Here is a 21,170-nt window from a genome sequence, read left to right on the forward strand (position 1 = left end):
ATTACCATTTAGATTAAACCTAATGATCTAAAATAATTACAATTTCCTATATGAACAAAAACAAATAGTATAAATAAAACGTAGCTCCTAAGTGCTTAACCTACTGTAAAATCTAACAGAACTGGAAGAAAATATAACAATAAAAATATATATGCAAGATATAGAATTATAATATTAAATTACAAAGATTTGTGACTCTGGAGCAGACATTGATAGCGACCATAATGTAGTAATAATGAAATGTAGATTGGGGTTTAAAATCCTGAAGAAAAGGTGTCGGATGAATCAGTGGAATTTAGAGAAGCTTGAGAAAGAGCAGGTAAAGAAGAATTTTGAGGAGGATATCGCAAGAGGTCTGAGTAAAAAAGATAAGGTAGAAAATGTAGAAGAAGAATGGGAGAATGTTAAAAAGGAAATTCTTATATTAGCAGAAGCAAACTTAGGCGGAACAAAGAGAACTGGTAGAAAACCTTAGATTTCGAGGATATATTGCAGCCGATGGATGAACGTAAAAAATATAACAATGCTAGTGATGAAAAAAGTAAAAGGAACTATTGACAATTAAGAAATACTATAAACAGGAAGTGCAAACTAGCAAAAGAAGAGTGGATTAAAGAAAAGTGTTCAGAAGTGGAAAGAGAAATGAACATTGGTAAAATAGGAGCATACAGGAAAGTTAAGGAAAGTTTTGGGATACATAAATTAAAATCTAATAACATGTTAAACAAAGATGGTACACTGATTTATTGTATGAAAGGAAAAGTTGATAGGTGGTACTGAAGAGTTACACAGAGGAAATGAATTAGAAAATGGTGTTATAGAGGAAGAAGAGGAAGTCGAAGAGAATGAAAGGGGAGAAACAATACTGAGATCTGAATTTAAGAGAGCATTAAAAGATTTGAATGGCATAAAAGCTCCTGGAATAAACAGAATACTTGCCGAATTACTGCGCAGTGCAGCTGAGGAAGCGACTGATAGATTATACAAACTGGTGTGTAAATTTACGAAAAAAGGGAAGTTCTGTCAGACTTCAAAAAGAGTGTTATAGTCATGATACCAAAGAAACCAGGAGCAGATAAACATGAAGAATACAGAACAATTAGCTTAACTAGTGATGCATCAAAAATCTTAACTAGAATTCTGTACAGAAGAATTGAGAGGAGAGTAGAAGAATTGTTAGGACAAGACCAATTTGGCTTCAGGAAAAGCATAGGGACAAGGGAAGCATTTTTAGCATTCAGATTAATAGTAAGGAAGATTAAAGAAAAACAAACCAAAATACTTGGCATTTGTAGACCTAGAAAAGGCATTCGATAATGTAGACTGGAATAAAATTTTCAGCGTTTTAAAAAAATTAGGGTTTAAATACAGAGATAGAAGAACAATTGCTAACATGTACAGGAACCAAACAGCAACAGTAACAATTGAAGAACATAAGAAAGAAGCCGTAATAAGAAAGGGAGTCCGACAAGGATGTTCCCTATCGCCGTTACTTTTTAATCTTTACATGGAACTAGCAGTTAATGATGTTAAAGAACAATTTAGATTCGGAGTAACAGTACAAGGTGAAAAGATAAAGATGCTATGATTTGCTGATGATATAGTAACTCTGGTTGAGAGTATAAAAGATTTAGAAGAAATAATGAATGGCATGGATGAAGTCCTACGCAAGAACTATCGCATGAAAATAAACAAGAACAAAACAAAAGTAATGAAATGTAGTAGAAATAACAAAGATGGACCGCTGAATGTGAAAATAGGGGGAGAAAAGATTATGGAGGTAGTAGAATTTTGTTATTTGGGAAGTAGAATTACTAAAGATGGACGAAGCAGGAGCGATATAAAATGCCGAACAGCACAGGCGAAACGAGCCTTCAGTCAGAAATATTATTTGTTTACATCAAAAATTAATTTAAACGTCAGGAAAACATTTTTGAAAATATATGTTTAAAGCGTAGCTTTATATGGAAGTGAAACTTGAACAATCGGAGTACCTGAGAAGAAAAGATTAGAAGCTTTGGAAATGCGGTGTTACAGGAGAATGTTAAAAATCAGATGGGTAGATAAAGTGACAAATGAAGATGTGTTGTGGCAAATTGATGAAGAAAAAAGCATTTACAAAACTATAGTTAAAAGAAGAGACAGACTGATAGGCCACATATTAAGGCATCCTGGAATAGTCGCTTTAATATTGGAGGGACATGTAGAAGGAACAAATTGTGCAGGCAGGCAACATTTGGAATATGTAAAACAAATTGTTAGGGATGTATGATGTAGGGAGTATACCGAAATTAAATGACTAGTACTAGATAGGGAATCTTAGAGAGCTGCATAAAACCAGTCAAATGACTGAAGACGAAAAAAATATAATTTTATAAGTATATATCTGTTTATTAAGCTTGAATTATTACATGTAGGCTAGTAAACAACATAGTGAAAAGCAAGTGTTTGATTTTAAACTTCAAGCAATAAAATAACCCAATTACTGAACTTTTTTTTTCATGTAGTCTTATATTTCCTTTATTTTTTTAGTACATATTATAATGCTGAAATAATAAACATGACATATGATAAACATGTATGAACATAACAAAAAATATAGATAAATGAAAAATATAACTTATAAATCTTAATCAAATACCTAGAAATACTTCAATTACTTATAATGAATATATTTTTACGAATTTTTATATCTACATAAGTTTTGTATAAATTAAACAATTAAATAAACATAAGCTTTGTTTTCATGTAATTAGTTATTATTATTTACCCATGAAGCTGTAAAATATTCAATAAATTATTCCTATTAAAAGCCCTATTAGTAACATCCAGAAACTCTATTACTAACACGTGTGTGTTTCTAGAATAATTTGTTTTTGGAAAGAGACTAAACAGATTTTGTTTTTAACAAAAAAGTTGATAAAAATTCTAATATTATTGAAGTGTAAGAAATAACTATAATGATTTTGATTTTTTATCATTTTTTAAATATTTACCATCTGGCAACATTAACAAATTGAAGTATGCAAAAATGAATTTATTGTCATGTTTGTATATTCATATTTTCTGATTTTTATGAACAACAAATGTTATGAAACAAACAAAAATTTTAATTGTTAAATTGTTATTGATTGGAATAAGTACTACTGATTAAAATAAGTAAAATATAAAATGAAATTTGTAATATAGCAGATAGCCCATTTTAATTAAAGCTAATGAACTAAAATAATTGTAATTTTCTGTATGAACAGAAACATATATTATAAATAAAACATAGCTCCTAAGTAGTTAACCTACTGTAAAATCTAACAGGACTGGAAGAAAATGTAACATAATAAAAACAGATATGCAAGATAAAAATTTATAATATTAAATTATAAAGGTTTTGCAATATAGAAAAGAAAATAAGTAAAGTTTGCAATTATAATGTAATTTTAATTATTTTTAAGCATATTATTATTTATAAGCTACATTTTTTATATAATAAAAATTAAAAATGGTGTTGACCAAAAACTACTTAACACCTATTATGTACTTATAATGTATATATATTTACTTCACGTGTTTGTTCTTAATAACATCTGTATAAAAATAAAATTCTTGAACAATCAGTGCTATATTTACAGAAAAGTTCTTTTTACGTAATTTAATGATTTTCTATAAAATTCACTATTCTCACAGAATGTGTTGCATTTCAAATGTATGAAAGCTGAACAACTTCTTTGTACAGTAGAATGTAATTAAGTTAAAATAACTTAAACTAAAATCGCAAGCATTCTACATTTCCAGAAAAAACTCTTTTACATAAAGTATTTTTAAATTTTTTTGATTAAAAAATATAGAGTAAAAGCTAAAACTACATGTTTATTACAAAATACATCTCTCTGAAATGTAAAAACAAAATTTTCTCTTTCTAGCATTTAGAAACCGAAAGTGTTTTTACATTTTCCTATCCATTATAAGTAGAAATTTATCTACTAAATAACTTTATTTCTTAACTATCTTTAAAAACATAAAATGACCCAAAAGTTGATTTAAAAGTTGTTACGAAGAATAAATAAAATCTTCATTCAAACCAAACCCTGAATTTTCCATTGGTTTCAAACAATGAATGCAGTTTTTCAGAGTTTTTTTTTGTTTAACCTCCAGGACCACTGTTAGGTATTGCTCAGAGGATGAGATGAATGATTTGTAACGTCTGAAAATGCCATGCCTGACCGGGATTTGAACCCGGGACCTCCGGATGAAAGGCCGAGATGCTACCACTCACACCACAAAGGCCAGCAGTTTTTCAGAGTTTGCTATGTCAATTTACTCACTCATCCACATTTTATTCCTACCAGTTAGTTATCTTTAGCCATACTTGTAAAATGTCAATTGACAATACATATCTCTCCTCACTGATTCTTCTCTTTTTCCTACTGTCAGAATAAATGATCCAATAACATTCATTTAATATTCAAAGTTAATCCTGCAATTATGTAGTGCCTCTTCTCTCTGCCCACTTTTAAAAACATTATCAATTTAAAATCAAATGAAATTTAACACTTTATCTCTGGCATGGTTTTACTAAGCTGGTCACATACTGTTAGTAATATTTATGCTTTCAAATAAATATCTGAATCATTGAATTACATATTTATACAAAAAAATGAAAAAAGTTTCTAACATTGAAATATTTTTCAGATAAAATATAAAATTATCAAAATATTATATGGTAGGGCTTTGTTTTTTTTACATTACACTATGTACCTAAGCTTGGGACAGAAGCCCATAAAACAAGTTGTACATATAATCAGTGGGCCAAAAATAAAATAAAATTTGTAATACTGCAGATAATTACCATTTAGATTAAACCTAATGATCTAAAATAATTACAATTTCCTATATGAACAAAAACAAATAGTATAAATAAAACGTAGCTCCTAAGTGCTTAACCTACTGTAAAATCTAACAGAACTGGAAGAAAATATAACAATAAAAATATATATGCAAGATATAGAATTATAATATTAAATTACAAAGATTTGGTAATCTAGAAAAGAAAATAAGTAAATATTTCAATTATAATGTTATTTTAATTATTTTTAAGCATATTACTATTTATAAGCTACATTGTTATTTATAATTAATAATAAATTATTTATTTTCATTGTGAAAATTAAGAAAAAATTAATTAAAATTGTAAATACTCAAACTGGCATCATTTGGTTATGAAACAAAACAATTTTAATGAAGAAAAACGTATGTTGAATTGAAAGCATCTCAAACATTTTGTTTCAATAAAACTTGAAATTCAGTTAAGCAGTAACAAATTATACTGAATCAAAATTTTCTCCTTAGTCCACAGTTCCATAGTTTCTTCATAGTCCTGAAAATAGTGCAATTAACACTATTTGGGTTTGTTAAACCTAATTAAATATAAAAAATAGGTTACACTGAATCATGGGAGTTATTTAAAAACAAATAACATTACTTTTTTTCATTACTTTTGTTTCAAATATTTGAAAAACTCAAGTTTTTCTAAATTGTTTTAAGCAAGTGATTACACAGAGAGTAAGTAAGAGAGAAAAAGTGATTGATTGATTGATAGTTATTTACTCACTACTAGATGTGGAATAGCATACATTTTTTATTTCACCCTTCTTTAGATAAATTTTTTTTAATTTGGAACAGTTTTTGAAATATACATTTATCATTAAACCAATAATTATTTCTCTAAAAACAACCTATTATCCATGTTTTAAAATAAAAACCCGTCAATTTAAAATACTTCTTTGATTTGCAATAAGAACAATATAATTTCTCTAAACACAATGTTCAGAATTGATTATGAAATATTTTACTATATTTATTTATTTTATTTTAGTAAATTTAATTAATATTTGTTAACAGTATAACATAAAAAAGAAAGAAGAAATTCAAGAGCCAGTAATGGAAGAACCTGCAAACCCTCTAATGCGAAAGAAAAAGACACCTGAAGAACTTGCAGCAGAAGCAGAAGCAGAAGATCAGGATGAGTTTACAAGTAAGTTAAACTGAATTTAAATTTAAATACTATCTGAAATACCCAAAAGTTTTTTTATGTTCTAACACGTACATAAAAACTCTTACAAGATTTGGATAGGAGTTGTTATTCCATAATGTAGTTATTCTAACACCGTAAGACTTCAAATTTTATCTTCATTTATTCCCTAAATTATTTACCAGTAATTATTCATTATTAATGAGTCAAAAAGATATCCATTATTAGAGCAAATTCAGTTGGAATGTTTTTTTTTAATTTTAATAATGGTGATACTATCAAAATACAAATTATGAAATGTTTTTATTAACAAGGTAAAAAAAAAAAACATGCAATAAATTAAAATCCCCTTCAATAACTAACAGAAAATTCATACCTGAAATTTATCATACCTTCTATTATTCTGCTTCATTTAATGAAACTCCATGAGCCTTAGCTTCTAAAAACATGCCTTTTAAATAAAAGTTATGACAGTTTTTAATGGACTTATATTTTTTTTTCTCCATGTTTTGATTATTATATGATTTATTACCCTGTAAAATGGCAGGTCTATGATATATATTTAAAATGAAACAATTTTATTGGATCATAAGCTATGTATATAATTACTTTTGTTGCTTTTAGTTCACGATAGTCAGTGATGAAATTTACTTAAAACTAAAAACATTTCAAATGACAAAAAACCACATTTAAAAAAATATTACATTTTCGAAAATGACATCATGTTTCCAGTTGTTCTTGTAGTTTTGAGTGACTAGTGCAGCTGTCCTTCTCACTTTGGCATCAACTGATGTTACTGCTGCCAGGTTTTTGAGTAAGCAGACAATTCTTTAAAATGTGGTAAAACATAGTATTAGATTTGAATTGTGTCTGTTGGTTTGGTAAATTGTTGTGTTTTTATCTGATAATATGTTTCATGTGTTGAAATGATAAAATGTGATCCTTTTTCATCTATGTAAAGATTATCTAGATGTCAATATTGCTAGATTAATGATTTGCACCTATGTAATAGTTGGCAAGTGTCAACAATTCTTTTAGAATATTTCCTTTTAGAATTATTCTCTTAGAATTATTTCCTTTTATATTACAAAGAGAAATTTTTAAGATTCACTAAAATAGACTAAAAAAATTGACGCAAATCAAATCCTATCGTTTTTTATCAGCTACAGTATATTCATAGATTAGTGTCTACCTAATTCAAAACCTCCCAGCACTAACATCAGCTGACACTGAGGTAAGAACAGTAGCATCATTCACTGAACGTAACTGCAAGAGAAACTAAAAAAATATGAAGTGTGTTATATTCATTAAATTTGGTTTGGTTTGCCATGTGTAAAGTTTAAGTTTTAAAATAATACAATCACTGCATAGTTCATAAAAATTATTAATTTTTTTATTTTATCTTCTTCTTGTTCTTCTTCTTCTTTCCATTTAATGTGGATATTAATACCGTACTTAGAAATCATTACACAACAAAAAATGTAATGACTGTCTGAGTAGTTTAAAGAAATTAGAGTTCACTCCAATATCATGAAGAGTTACCTTTCTGAATGTTTTTACTGTATCAATATTTTCTGTTCCTTATTGTTACATTCCCTTACCCTTTTTTTTTACACTCCCAACCCTTACACTCTATTTCATTTATAAAACAGAAATATAAATAATCTGATATCATTAACCCTTAACTGGTAATGCTCTTTTTATAGCATTACTAGTTGCGTCGTCAGGTCACTATGACCTAAATATTCATAAATTAAACTAATAATACATTATTGGAATTAAAAAGAAATTAACACTTATATTCTAAAAAAGAAACTATTTTTTATTCAAATAAAAATAAATATCTCCTTATTTGAAAAAAAATAATAAAAAAAATCATAAATTACTAAATTTTGTAAAAAAATAAAGATCTTCATTTTAGTTGAACTTTGCTGGCATAAAAATATAATTACTCCCAATTCATCATTGAAGACAAACTAGCAACATATCTGTAAAAATGTTTTCAAATTAAAATATTTGAACTGAGACGTACATCTACAAGTAAACAATGTAAAATTTGCCTGGATATCAAATTGATGTTCTGAAGAGTACATTTGTATACATTTTTTCTTAAATTTATTAATTCAGAGTTAGAAAGTCTGAGAATTTTTATTTGCAACACTAACATTGTTCACAATCTTTACGAATAAAAGAAGTGTGATTGTTACAAATATGTTACCCACATTTCACACAAACAACGTTTTATATATATATATATATATTGTCCTTGGTGCTCGGGCAGAGGTGACTAACTTCCACATCTCACTACACTGGTTGTTGAACATCAACTACAATAATGTTGTGTTCTTCAAAATATATTTTTATTTTCTTCAAGTTTTTTGGGTTTCCCGGAGTGAGATACTTTTTACACGTAAATTTTGTACTAAAAGGTGGTCTAAATTTTTAAGAAAATCTCTTGCAAAAGTATAACACAACTGGTCACGTCGGGTCAAATAGTTTACTTATATTACAGAAACTAAGGGAAGCTGGATACTGACTGTTATGAGTGAATTACAATAGGAGAGCAGTAGGCTTGCCAACCTAATACTATTGAGGCAAATATTAAAATTTAAATATAAAATAGTGTCTCGGGTCATATAGACCTGACGCGACCAGTTAAGTATTAAATAAAACCCCAAAAATTATAGTAATCTTAAATTCAACATTATTTTCAAATAAATAATTAAAGGTAACAACATTATTACTACACCAGCTTACTCTAATTGATGTTTTCATTAACTGATGAAAAATTCATGGAGATAATAAGTGTAAATAATTGATTTAAGTTTTAAACAATAATAGGTCAGTGTGTCTCATATATACATTTATTTAATGACAGCAAATCCATACTATTTTTTTTTTATTCAGTCACACTACTCATAAATTACTTAAAGCAAGTTAATCATCTGATCTACAAAAGATTAAATTAACTCATTTTTCAGTATGATAAATGATTAGGGTTGTACAATTAAAAATAAGGAAGTAATAAAAGCAATTTAACATCCAATTAGAGAGATCAGAATTTGTGAGTTGTTTTGTATCATCAAGGAATGTAATCAGTAATTAACTAATGGAATTTTTAATGATAACAGTATTTTTAAATGTGCAGTTAACACTGATTAGTGAAATGCAGAGCACATTTGAAATTGACATTTCTCACTTGACAATAGAATTTATTAATAGAATAACATAAATCAGATGCACAGACATTATATTTCAGCATGATGAATTATAATGATCTCAACTGTAATCTGAGCTTTATTATATGCTGCATCTTTAATTAAGTACTTTGAGAATAAACCAACAGTAAAACTTCATTAAAATACAGTACATAATGAGGAACATCATATACAATTTATTTGATAAATGAATGAATTGTACTGATCTGAAGTCTTTGTAATATCTTTGGTACCTAACGTTATTTAGCTTGGACAAATATGTACTTTCAACCCTTGTTCATGAAGTGACAGTGCAGATATAGCTCTGTTACATACTAAGTTTAATAAACTAAGATTTATCATTCATTTTAACCTAACAGATGGAGGCAAGATAACAGAATCGAGGAACCAAAATTGTCAAAATTGAACAGTTACGATTAGCCTTTGATTTTTTATCTACAGGTAAAGATAGGTATTTAAGATACGTTCTTCCATAACACATATTTCAATAAATACTTTATCACCTAGTCATATAGGTTTATCATGATTTTATGAACTCCATTGATTTATCAGCTTGTATAAACAAATATTCCTTAAACATTATACAAAATGTTCTTCTTTAATTCTGCTTTGTTGAGATCTGAGAATTAATAAAAATAATCTTTTGAAACATTTGTCAATATATATGTTTGTTTTGTATTAAATGTTTATTTTACAAAATAGGTTGGGGCTAGTTGGAAATTTTTTGACTTTCCAGTACATTTACATTATCCCACTATTGTTCACTTAGAAAACTATCAACATATTTATTTCACTGAAAAAAATCTCCGAGTCCTTGAAAGTCCATAGAAGACCACTCTTATTGCTTTTTTCTTATCGCTAAGACACTGTTATATCCTCAACTTCCTAGATACTATACCTGTAATAATAAGTTTAGCACATGAAAGTGCGGAACTGATATCAAAGGATTTCCTGGAATCAAAAAGGATGCTGCTATGGGTAGATGTGCAATCTACAACAATCCAAACCAAAATGAATGCTTTCATCTACGTATGTTATTACTTAACGTTAAAGGACCTACAGCTTTTGATTACATTAAAACTGTTGATTATGTGCTACATCAAACATATAAAGCTGCTTACGCTGTACTTGGCTTATTGTAAAATGATAATTACTGGAAAGACAGGTTTGCTGATGCTTCTATCTGTCAGTCTTCGACAAAATTGAGAGAATTAAGAGAATTATATTAGTTTTTTGTCATCCTGATCAACCAAACAAATTGCGGGAAATATTTCAAAAACAGTTTTGTAGATATTTTATATCAAATCCGATGTCAAACCAATAACGTTGAGATTACAGTGGCAAATGAAATGTTTAATAGAGGTCTCATTGAGACTAAAGATATTATCATTATGTTAAGTGTGAAATACTTATGCGACTTTGGTTTACCAACACCAGCACGTGATAATCAAGAAGCTATTAATGCTTGTGATACAATGTTAAGACTTTCTTTCAACATCAATGAACATAAAGAATTTGTAAGTATTACTCTTCCTAAATTATTATCAGATCAACATCAGGCATTTGATGATATAAATAAGTGTTGCTAGCAACAACCCAAAACATTTTTCCTAGATCCTCCTGGAGGCAGTGGGAAAACTTAACCAATCTGCTTCTTGCTCAAGTTTGCTTAACTAAAAATGTTGCAATCGGTGTAGCATCATCAGGAATAGCTTCTACACTTATAAAAGGTGGTAGGACTTCACTTTTAACCCTTTGCGAGCGACAATGTTTTATGGCTGTGGACAAGGAAGACATTTTCAAAAAAAAGTTCATGCAAAAACTATTTAAAGTAACTTAAAACATGCATTCATGCAAAAAAAAAACAACATATTACTTGTGTTTTTTGCTGAATTCTGCTACTGATCTGGTTAAGGAACGCTGTTTAATTTTTTCGTGAGACAAAGCTATGTAAAAATGGCAAAGTCTCACTGAGCACACTACAATTTGCAAACTATAGGTGATGATTTTGGTTATGTTTTACATTTAGTTCTTTTAATATACAAGACACTGAATAATAGTAGTAACATTGATGGTAATATAATAACAATAGCAATTTTGAAGAAGAAGTGCACCTAGGCAGGGAATAATATATTATGGTTTTATTATAATAATAATATAAATATTTTTATTCATTTCCTTCTGAATTTTTGTCTCGAAAATTTTGTTTGCATTCAAACGAAGCAAGCCGAAAATGAAGTTTTAGAAGGAACAGTTTGTAAACAAATTACTTAAAAAAGAGCGTAAAAACAAGAAAAAAATAATGCATGCATCTTGTTACATATGCACGGTCATTGAACTCATCTGATAACTGAAGTAAAATGGTTCCCAATCTCATTGTATCAGGAATTCTCACCTCAAAATGATTGAAAGAACATCTTCCATCTTGTACAATTTATATGTAACTAGTGAAGACAAATAGCTGGTCACACTCAGAGACTAATATATGGGTTTACGCCCTCCAGTGTAATTACAGGTAGCCCAGACATGGGTTTCCGCCTGCGAAGGGTTAAGTTATTGATAAATGTTGCATGTAGGCAAGAACCTGTTTGTTCTATTCATAAATATGGTCCACTTGAACAAATTTTGCAAGATGCTTAACTTGTAGTGTGGGATGAATGTACAATGAGTCATCTAGCTCATATTTCAAGCTCAATTGACTGAACCCTTTGAGATATTAGATCATGCGGTAAATTAATGAGTAGTATAACTTTCATGTTTGCTGGAGACTTTCGGCAAACATTGCCTAACATTGTGAGAGGAACTAGAGCTGTTTTTCAGGCATTCCTTAAATCATCACACTTATGGAAATTTATCCTCATTATTAACTTAACAACTAATATGACAGTTGATCTTGGGGGTGGCAGTGCTAACTTTCCCTTACAACTGCTAAACATTGGAAATGGGACTCTTCCTCACAATGATGATTACATTTCTGTCAATGAAAACATACCATTGTGCAAATAATTGATGATCTCATTTCCAATATTTAACCAGAAATTAGTAAGTTTTACAAAAATCATAGACTGGCTTTGTGAAAGATTTATCAACTCCCGGAAATATTACTACATTTGAAATAAATAATATGATTTTAGAAAAAGTTGTAGGGCAAAGGAAGGAATCTGTAGATTCTGTAATCAATACTGAAGATGCAGTCCACTATCCTCCAAATTTTTTTAATTTTCTTAATCTTGCAGGTTTTCCAGGCTCAATCTGAAAATGGAAGTTCTGATTACTTTACTATGAAAACTTAACCCTCCGAGGTTATGTAACAGCACAAGGTTGCGAATCCAAACTATGCAAAATCACATCATTGAGACTACTATTTTGACAGGTCCAGCTGCAGCAGAGCTTGCTCTTATATCCCGTATCCAAATGATCCCAACAGAATTACCATTTTAATTCAAGAGGCTACACAAAACTTTAATTTGCTTTAACAATCAATAAAGCGCAAGGCCAGACATTAAAACACATTCGTATTGATTTATGAACAGACTGTTTTTCTCATGGACAATTATATGTTGAACTTTCTAGAACTGGTAATTTGGGTGTTAATACATTCTGCTACCAGAAAATCAAAAAGCTGCAAAAAAAAATCATATATACCTGGAAGTTCTATCAATTTAATACTATTAAAAAATGGGTTAGCTACATAATAATCTCCAGTGAAGTCATGATGCTATATATATATAAAACAACATGTCGTGAGAGTAATCAACGCCCAGCAAAAACTAATGAATATAAATTGATAAAAATTTGTATACACTTTCTCCTTACGGTGTAAGTGCACACTAAGAATATCCACTTTGAAATTCTTTGTTTAATGGTTTAAAATGGAGTAAAAATAAAATTATTTTTTTTTTTTTTTTATTTCTTGGTAACAGACATAGATATCAAATTAACTTTTGTAATCTTGTAATTTTTGATAATCTGTGTAATATTAACATGAATATCTAAAAATTTATTTATTCTACATTTTTTGAAATTCTACAATTTTTTAATTATTTATTCTAAAGGGAAATTTATAAGATAATATTTTAATAATAAAATTTATTTTAAAAAAGTATATAGACATTTGATTAAACAATAATAATCATCAGTACAAGTAATTTTCTACATGCTTATGAAGAGTATATATTTAGCAATCAGATCAAAGGATGATTTGACACTCAAAAATAATTTTAACAACTACAGGTAGTATCAATTAGGTGTAACAACTAAAGATATTTGATATTGCAGCAATTTTACCTTTATCTCATGCTTCAAGGTATTAAATAGGTTTAAAAGTTTGCCTTTCCACAGATCTGTAAGGTGAAGAACAAGGCCAAGCCGGTAAATGTTTATTGCAATCAGTCCCTCAATAATGGTTAATATTTACTGTTAGGAACCAAGGACAAAATATTTGACCTAGTAACCAATTGGATGTATTGTACGGAATATGTGCAGTATGCTACACATGAACTACATAAGTGGATCACATGAATCCAACATACAACTACACACAAATCCAATTAAGATACACCAGGTATCTGATTGACAAATAGATTATTACACAACTAAACAATTTTCATCTTAGAAACACTGAAAAAAATACAGTGATAAGAGTGGATACAAAACTAACAATTAACCACTAATTACCATTACAAACAAAAAAGACAGCATAACTGCTAAAGAAACAAAAGTGATGAATAAAAAGAAGATAAATATAAAGCTATGTGAACACTAATTGACCCAGTAATAAAGAATTATAATTTTTTTATCAATAGTCATCAAATGAAATGAACTTCCTATCTCTTTCCTTTCCTATCTGTTTTCTTTAATTACTTTATACTCATTAAATTTGCTTTGTTTCAAATTTTAAATTATCCACTTCAAATTTTCTTGATTGTTTTCTGCTGCTGATTTACTTCTATTTTATCCCACACTAATTAAAAATAACTTATCTTTGCTATATATCTCAGCCCTAAATTCTTTAAAAACCACGCAGTTTATTCATTTAAAACTATCAAAGCATTTTCTTTCTATTACATTCAATTTTAAATTATTAATTTAAATAGATTTTTGAATGTAATATAAGTTTATCAATCAACAACTATCACTGTTATCAATCATTTTGACCATCATGGCAGACAAGTAGTTTCTCTGACTTTCATCTGGAAGGTTTGAATTGTTGTCAGACTTGTTATTTTTCACATGCTGCTAAATTCTTCTCCCATTATCAACAGTATCTGTAATTGGGAAAATATTTAAGCTAATTAAATAAAAATAATACTGTTAACTAATTTAATTATTTTCACATATTTTATCAATTTTTATGTATTTTTTGTAGAGCTGAAGAATACAATAGAGACGCAAGTGAATGAAATCAAGTCGCAGATTGAAAGTAAGTGTTCACTTCAGTGAACTAAACATGTGATCAACGCTATTATCCAAAAAGAAGATGAAATGATTAAGAAGGAAAAATAATTACTGACCAATAGAAACCAAAATGACATCATTTGTTAAAATAGACATTTATAAAAATAAAAGTAATAATAATTATAATAATAAAAATAAAAAAAACTGCAGGTACCGTGTGTGGTCTGAACTGGGTTCCATTTTATATACTAATTATATTTCAACATTGATGTAAAAACAAGAGACTGGCATCATACCACAGCTTATGTAAATAACATTATAAACCTTATTATATTGTAGTAGTGTATATGTTTTGTACAAGAAATTGATATTTATTTCCTATTGTTTTTATTAATAAATCATACAATGTTTATTCGTTTTTAGAAATTCATTTGTAGCATTACAATTTTGCAATCATATTTATAATTTGTTAGAAAATTAAAATATTCTAACATGATATCTGTAGATAAAATGAAAGTACAGAAATTAAATGTGAATATTATAAATTAATTCTTACCTTATATAATATATAAGGTTAGAATTTGTAAATGTTATATAACCAGTTTAAATGTAATCTTTTTCATATTGTTGTTGGTTTGATGACATGAAAACAAAAGCAATAGTGTATAATTAAATAAATTTTCCTGTTTGTACACTTATATAAAATGAATGTGTTTTTTTATATTTTATATGACCTCAATTTTTAGAATCACATCAGACAACGAAATTTTTTTAAATTTTACAAATTCCTTTTTAACTTTCACAATAACTAAGATTTCCACTTTCTTTTCAACTAAATATATTATGTACAACTGTTTTAACATAGTTTCATAAGTGAATGAAGTGTTCCATCATGAAGTATTATTATGTACATTATTAGTAGGAAAACAAGTAATTAAAAATCTTTCATGAATAATAAATATATCTTTACTATTGGATTGTACAATTAAACCTAATTTAAGAGCTATTTTTATAAGACAAATTTGTGTTAATAAATAAAATTCAATATGTACTATGTAAATTCAACATAACATAATAATAATTTGATAATTAGTTTTTCTTATATAATGGCAATTGTAAAAAGAAGTATTTACTGTTCATGAAATCATAAGTAAATATAATAACGTAATAAGTTGTAACATAATTAAAAAACATAATAATATGTGTTCAAAGCAATGCTAAAAGCACTAAAATATTTTATTTTTTGGGGAAACTAAATAATTACTCAACCATTAAAACTTTTTCTTTCTTTTAAGAAAATTTATTAACAGAGAATGAAGTGGATATATATAGTAAAATTTGTTAAAACTGTAATGCCTAACAGAAAACTATTTCACCTTTAAAATTTCATTCCTATTGTTTTATCTGAATTTAATACATTTTTAAATTTAATTGTTAATGTTAATAAATGCATTTATACCTTGAATTTCAAAATTCATTAAGACTAAACTGGGGATGCATTCGTGTGTAGTTTATTTTAATGATGATGAATATTTTTTCCAGTAAACTTAATATTAAATGAATAAAAGATATATCCTAAAATTCAAATCTTTATGTGTCTGTTAATAATACAACATGAAGTCACAAACTATGAGATAATAAATGAAGAATAAACACAATTTTCAATAAAATTTATGAAACTTTGTTAAAGCAAGATATTTTCATTTAAAAAAAGTGAAATAAAATATTATGCTTTTTTAATGAGAATTTTGATGTTATAGATTTCATCATTTTATATTTTTACTTATTTTTTGCTTTTATTCCATCAAGGCTTGAGCTCAAATTTTCATATTTTTGAGTGGTTGTTATTACGCCGAAATTTGTACAAAATTGTTTCAATGTACGAGATTGTGATCACTTGTGTATTATACAAACATTTTTCCTTGTGGATGAATGTACTACAATAAGTGTGTTTATATAAAACTGCTGTAGAAGATTAATCATCATTTGTAAATTAACTGTTTAAATAATTTTCATGGTTAACATTTTATGTTATTTAATATTATTTATAATAAATAATGGTCGTCTACAATTTTATTAAAAGGCAAAGTTAAATAAGTATTCCATCTGTATTTTATTATTTTATAAAATTATTGCCTGTAATTAATTAAGATTGCTTTTGAATTGTTTAATTAGTAAATTAAAAATACTTTTAATTTTCTCAAGTAGTGGTTTCTAAAGAAGTTTAAGTGTAATCTATAAAATGTAAATAAATAATATAAAAATATATTTTGTAAAGTAATAAAAAAAACTGTTGTTCATAAGCAGTTGTTCTATTTCCTCTATATCTTTTTATAACACTATTACAAACATTTTTTTAATCTCATGATGTAGTTTTCAAAGACTACTAGCAATATCATTATCAGAAAGTATTTTCAGTTTCTATATTCATAAACTGTAATAATAAATTTATTACAAAAAAAAACATATATAAGAAAAATTTATTGCACCTCACATTTACTGAAAACATATCGTTATCAATAAGTACTGTCCATTTTAAAAATCAAATGGTATTAAAAAAGAAATTTTCCTATGACATATAAAAATAACCTACCCTTTTTCTTAGCTAATGTTCATAATGAGTTTAAAGCTCTCGTTAATTTAATATACCAAAGTATGGATTATTTTATATAGTTAAAATTATATTTGATAGAAAGAGTGAATTTATTTCTGTAAATCAAATAAATCCAAATTTAATTAAAAGTAAAGTCCAATAGCTTAAGCATAAAGATAATTTTTATTACAACATAAACATAATTTATAATTTTCTTGCCCACATAGATGTATACATACAGTTTTATTGAAATTCCATTAATAATAATGATTAATAATAACCTTCCCTTGATGTATTTCTTTTTATTATTCTTTTCATGAAAAAAATCTTTGAATAAAAGATTTACAGGCAATAAGTTTTTGTACAATAAAGATATTACATCATATTTTAATGTACAATACAGTGAGTGTACCATCTTAAGTGTCATATAATATTTAAAATGCTGTAGATAAAGACTGCAATAAAAATTAATTTTTTAGCATTTGAGTGTTAAAAAAATGTATGTACACAATGTTGTAATAATAAATATACTACTGTACTTGGTGTATAATGTATGTAATTATACATGTTTTCATTAATGGTATCCGTAGAAAATAAAAAATAAAAATTATGTATGTATTAAATGTTATAAATTTATATATTTATAATTTTAAAACCAATGATAATTTATTTGAATCTGAATGTGTTTATGATGGCTTTTAAATAATTTAAGTCATCACTGTATTTGCTCAATATAAAAAAAGAACATATGAATTGAACCTACCTCAGGTGCAATAAACCAAAGAACAACTGCATCGTATGAAAGTGGTATGTCTTTCCTTTTTTCCTAAAGCTTTATGTGTCAAAATTTATAAACTTTGTAAAAAAATTTAACTGTGAACATCGAGAAGGCTAGTGTATCATAGTTATTCTCTTCATTATAGACATATATTGTCTTCATTTATCTGTGTTGTTATTAGTATATATACGCTCGTTGACCTCAGTAAATTTCTTTCAAATTAAAATTTGAAAGAAAAGAAGAGGTTAAATGTCAAAAAAAATGTGATACCAGTTTTTTCATTAACAATAATTAATTGTTAGTTGTATCAACCGTCGTCTATAAAATGTTCTTCTTTTCTCAGTGTGCATCGCTTTTTGCTTGTCTCCCTCACTTTTCTATTCTTGTAATAATTTCTCCATAATAAAATTACATTGTGCATGGTCTCTTGTTTTCCTCAATGTTATTATAATGTATATAACTACTTCATTGTGAAACTATTCTTATCTCACATCTGTATCGTATGTATTTATCAACTACCAAACAATGTCTAATAAATAACTTGAATAACCAGTTAGCCCTAGTAGCAATCTTGTACATAACCTATTATGAACATATATAATATCTATTCATTCACTTACTAAAGTTAACTTATGAAAACTGTGTAACTATACTAAGTTATTAATTCTTGAATAAAATATCAGTCCAATATAAATGTTACAAAATCAGTTTTAAATTAAATGTTACAGAAAAACATTTTCTATAATATTCACCTCAGTTGCATGGGGATTCATTGATAATATTAATTGTTATGAATAAAAATTACAATACTGTCACTTTTAATGATACTGAAAATGTTTAACTGCCTAAAGATGCAATCAATTAATCCTAACCTTGCAGATGACTAGTTATAAATGTTTTCTTTTGATTTGTTTGTTTAATGCAACTTCAGTTTTAAATCGGTTTTATAATACAATAATAATAATAGAATACTTGTATTATAATACAATATAATCAAAATAACAATAATATACAAATGTTATATCATAAGATATTATACAGCAATGTTCTGGTTAGGTGTTTTAGTTATTTTAGTGATGAATTTAATAAACAGATTTCAGTACTGAAGCTAAGGAAGAATATTAAAAAAACACCTCTCTTTTGCACTGATATCTTTTAAATTCCTTTTTTGTACTGTATATATATTTTTTAAAACATCATTCAACATTATTTAACTACATTAGAATAAGATTAAGTTCTTTTATTTATGACTATATAGCGAACACTAAAAGAATTTGTTTTGTTAATTTCATTATCATTGAATTTTATGATTTAAGCATCTAAGAAACAGGTGAGCTGCCTTCAGTTAACTTATTTAAAATCTAATTACACAAATAAAAGAAATTTTCAAATATTTTCTTTTCAATCAAAAAGATCCAGAAACATATCTCATAATGTATTAACTTATCTGCCCTTTTACACATTCATACATTAAATTAGTAAAACAATTATTTTATCAAGCTTCAAAATATTTATTTGACTTTTTTAATAAAGGTTACATTAACACTTATTCAGTTTCATATTTACTAGAAGTTATTTAGTTAAACATATGTTCATACACATAAATATGCAGATTCATAAACATACATACACACACGTGCACGAGAACTTATGACTAGCTGTATGACATTTTATTAAATATTAACTATGAAAATGCTAAATTAAAAAAATTCCTTCATAATATGCAATTTAATAATTTGCTAGCTATACTTAATTTTCAGTTGTTCTTCTTATGATTCACAACAAACTGTCATGATTAATATGATAATTAATAATTTTCATTACACAGTGCAAAGACAAAGCTTCTCTAATAATCCAAGAAACATATATACAAAAGAGAATTAAACAATTTAACAGTAATAAATATTATTTTTTATTATATCTAATGAAATACTTAATGAATTATCATTTACTAAACATAATTTTCTCAATAGATCTGCATGTTAAACATTTTCAGTAGTATTCAATTAACTGATAAATTCAACATAACCTAGATATGAGGGAAAGTGCATAATTGAAACAGCGTTTATCACCTGGAGTTTCTGCGAACATGGTGTAAAAGGACGAAATTTACATAGAATGTTATTTATTAAAATAATTTCTTTAATTAATAATAAAATATAATTATTAGTTACAATATTAGTACTCATAATGATGTAAGACTAATAACATAATAATTAAATTTGTAGCCTTAATATTTTATTATAAAATATTAAATTTGTTTATTACATTAAGAGTAAAGTAGTATTGTAATAAATATGGAATAAAAAAAGATGATACTGTAAGTTATAGTGATATAAGATAAAACTGATAGCTGAAAGATTTCAAAGTGCATTAATTATAATACTCAGAGTGAATATTTTTCATATTTCCAAAAATAAGTGGTTTTATCAAAATTAGTTAATATCAATGTTTTACGCATAATAAATATTGCATAATGTATTAAAATAAAAAGTTCTATTTAATTAAAAATTTGTTTTTAATTTTTCATTAATTAATATAACTGTTAGTTGTTTTCTGGAATTTATTTTTAGTTCTGCATATTTTTAAAATACAATTACTCACTTTAAGGTTTACAATATAAAATTTTGTCCAAAATTAAGAAAATCAACCATCATTTGAGAGATCTATCATTTTAACATTTATGAGTGATTTTAATCATTATTTTTTATCATAGTAGGATAATTACTTATTTCTTAAATGAGAAATACTTTTAAATAAGTTAAAAGTTACTTTGAACAGTATGAAAAGTTAAAAGAAGTTTATTTTTTTTAATTTGATCTTTATTTTGCCATTGATACTAACATGAGTAGTAAATCATGATTTTCTCTGGAAATAAATTTCTAGCACAATAGCTGGAAAAAACTAATTACTGAAATACTGCTCATTCACTACATCTCCTCTAATTTTTTTTTTTTTTTTTTTGACAAAACATTTTTTAATCTTATCAAATTATAATCTTGAACTATATAATACAACAGCATATCTGGCACTGAACATGACGTACTTTAATTCATGAGATGAGATTATAATTTAAAGAAATCTATGAATGAAATATAAGTATTTGAAGATCAATAAATATATACACGCAAACAATGTTGTTAATTCACATTAAAATTA

General features: G+C 26.6%; 1 protein-coding gene across 1 annotated transcript in view; it reads left to right on the top strand.

Moving 5' to 3' along the window:
- cpx (synaptic transmission protein complexin) overlaps positions 1-15,058 on the top strand; it is a 267,739-nt gene extending 252,681 nt beyond the window's left edge. The window contains exons 3-4 of the mRNA XM_075354714.1: positions 5,896-6,028; positions 14,612-15,058. Of these exons, the coding sequence (XP_075210829.1) occupies positions 5,896-6,028; positions 14,612-14,685 (207 nt within the window). The 3' untranslated portion in view covers positions 14,686-15,058. The remainder of the gene's footprint in view (positions 1-5,895; positions 6,029-14,611) is intronic.
- Positions 15,059-21,170: the final 6,112 nt, after the last annotated feature.

The sequence above is a fragment of the Lycorma delicatula genome, chromosome 1, assembly GCF_047948215.1.
Source record: "Lycorma delicatula isolate Av1 chromosome 1, ASM4794821v1, whole genome shotgun sequence".
NCBI lineage: Eukaryota > Metazoa > Arthropoda > Insecta > Hemiptera > Fulgoridae > Lycorma > Lycorma delicatula.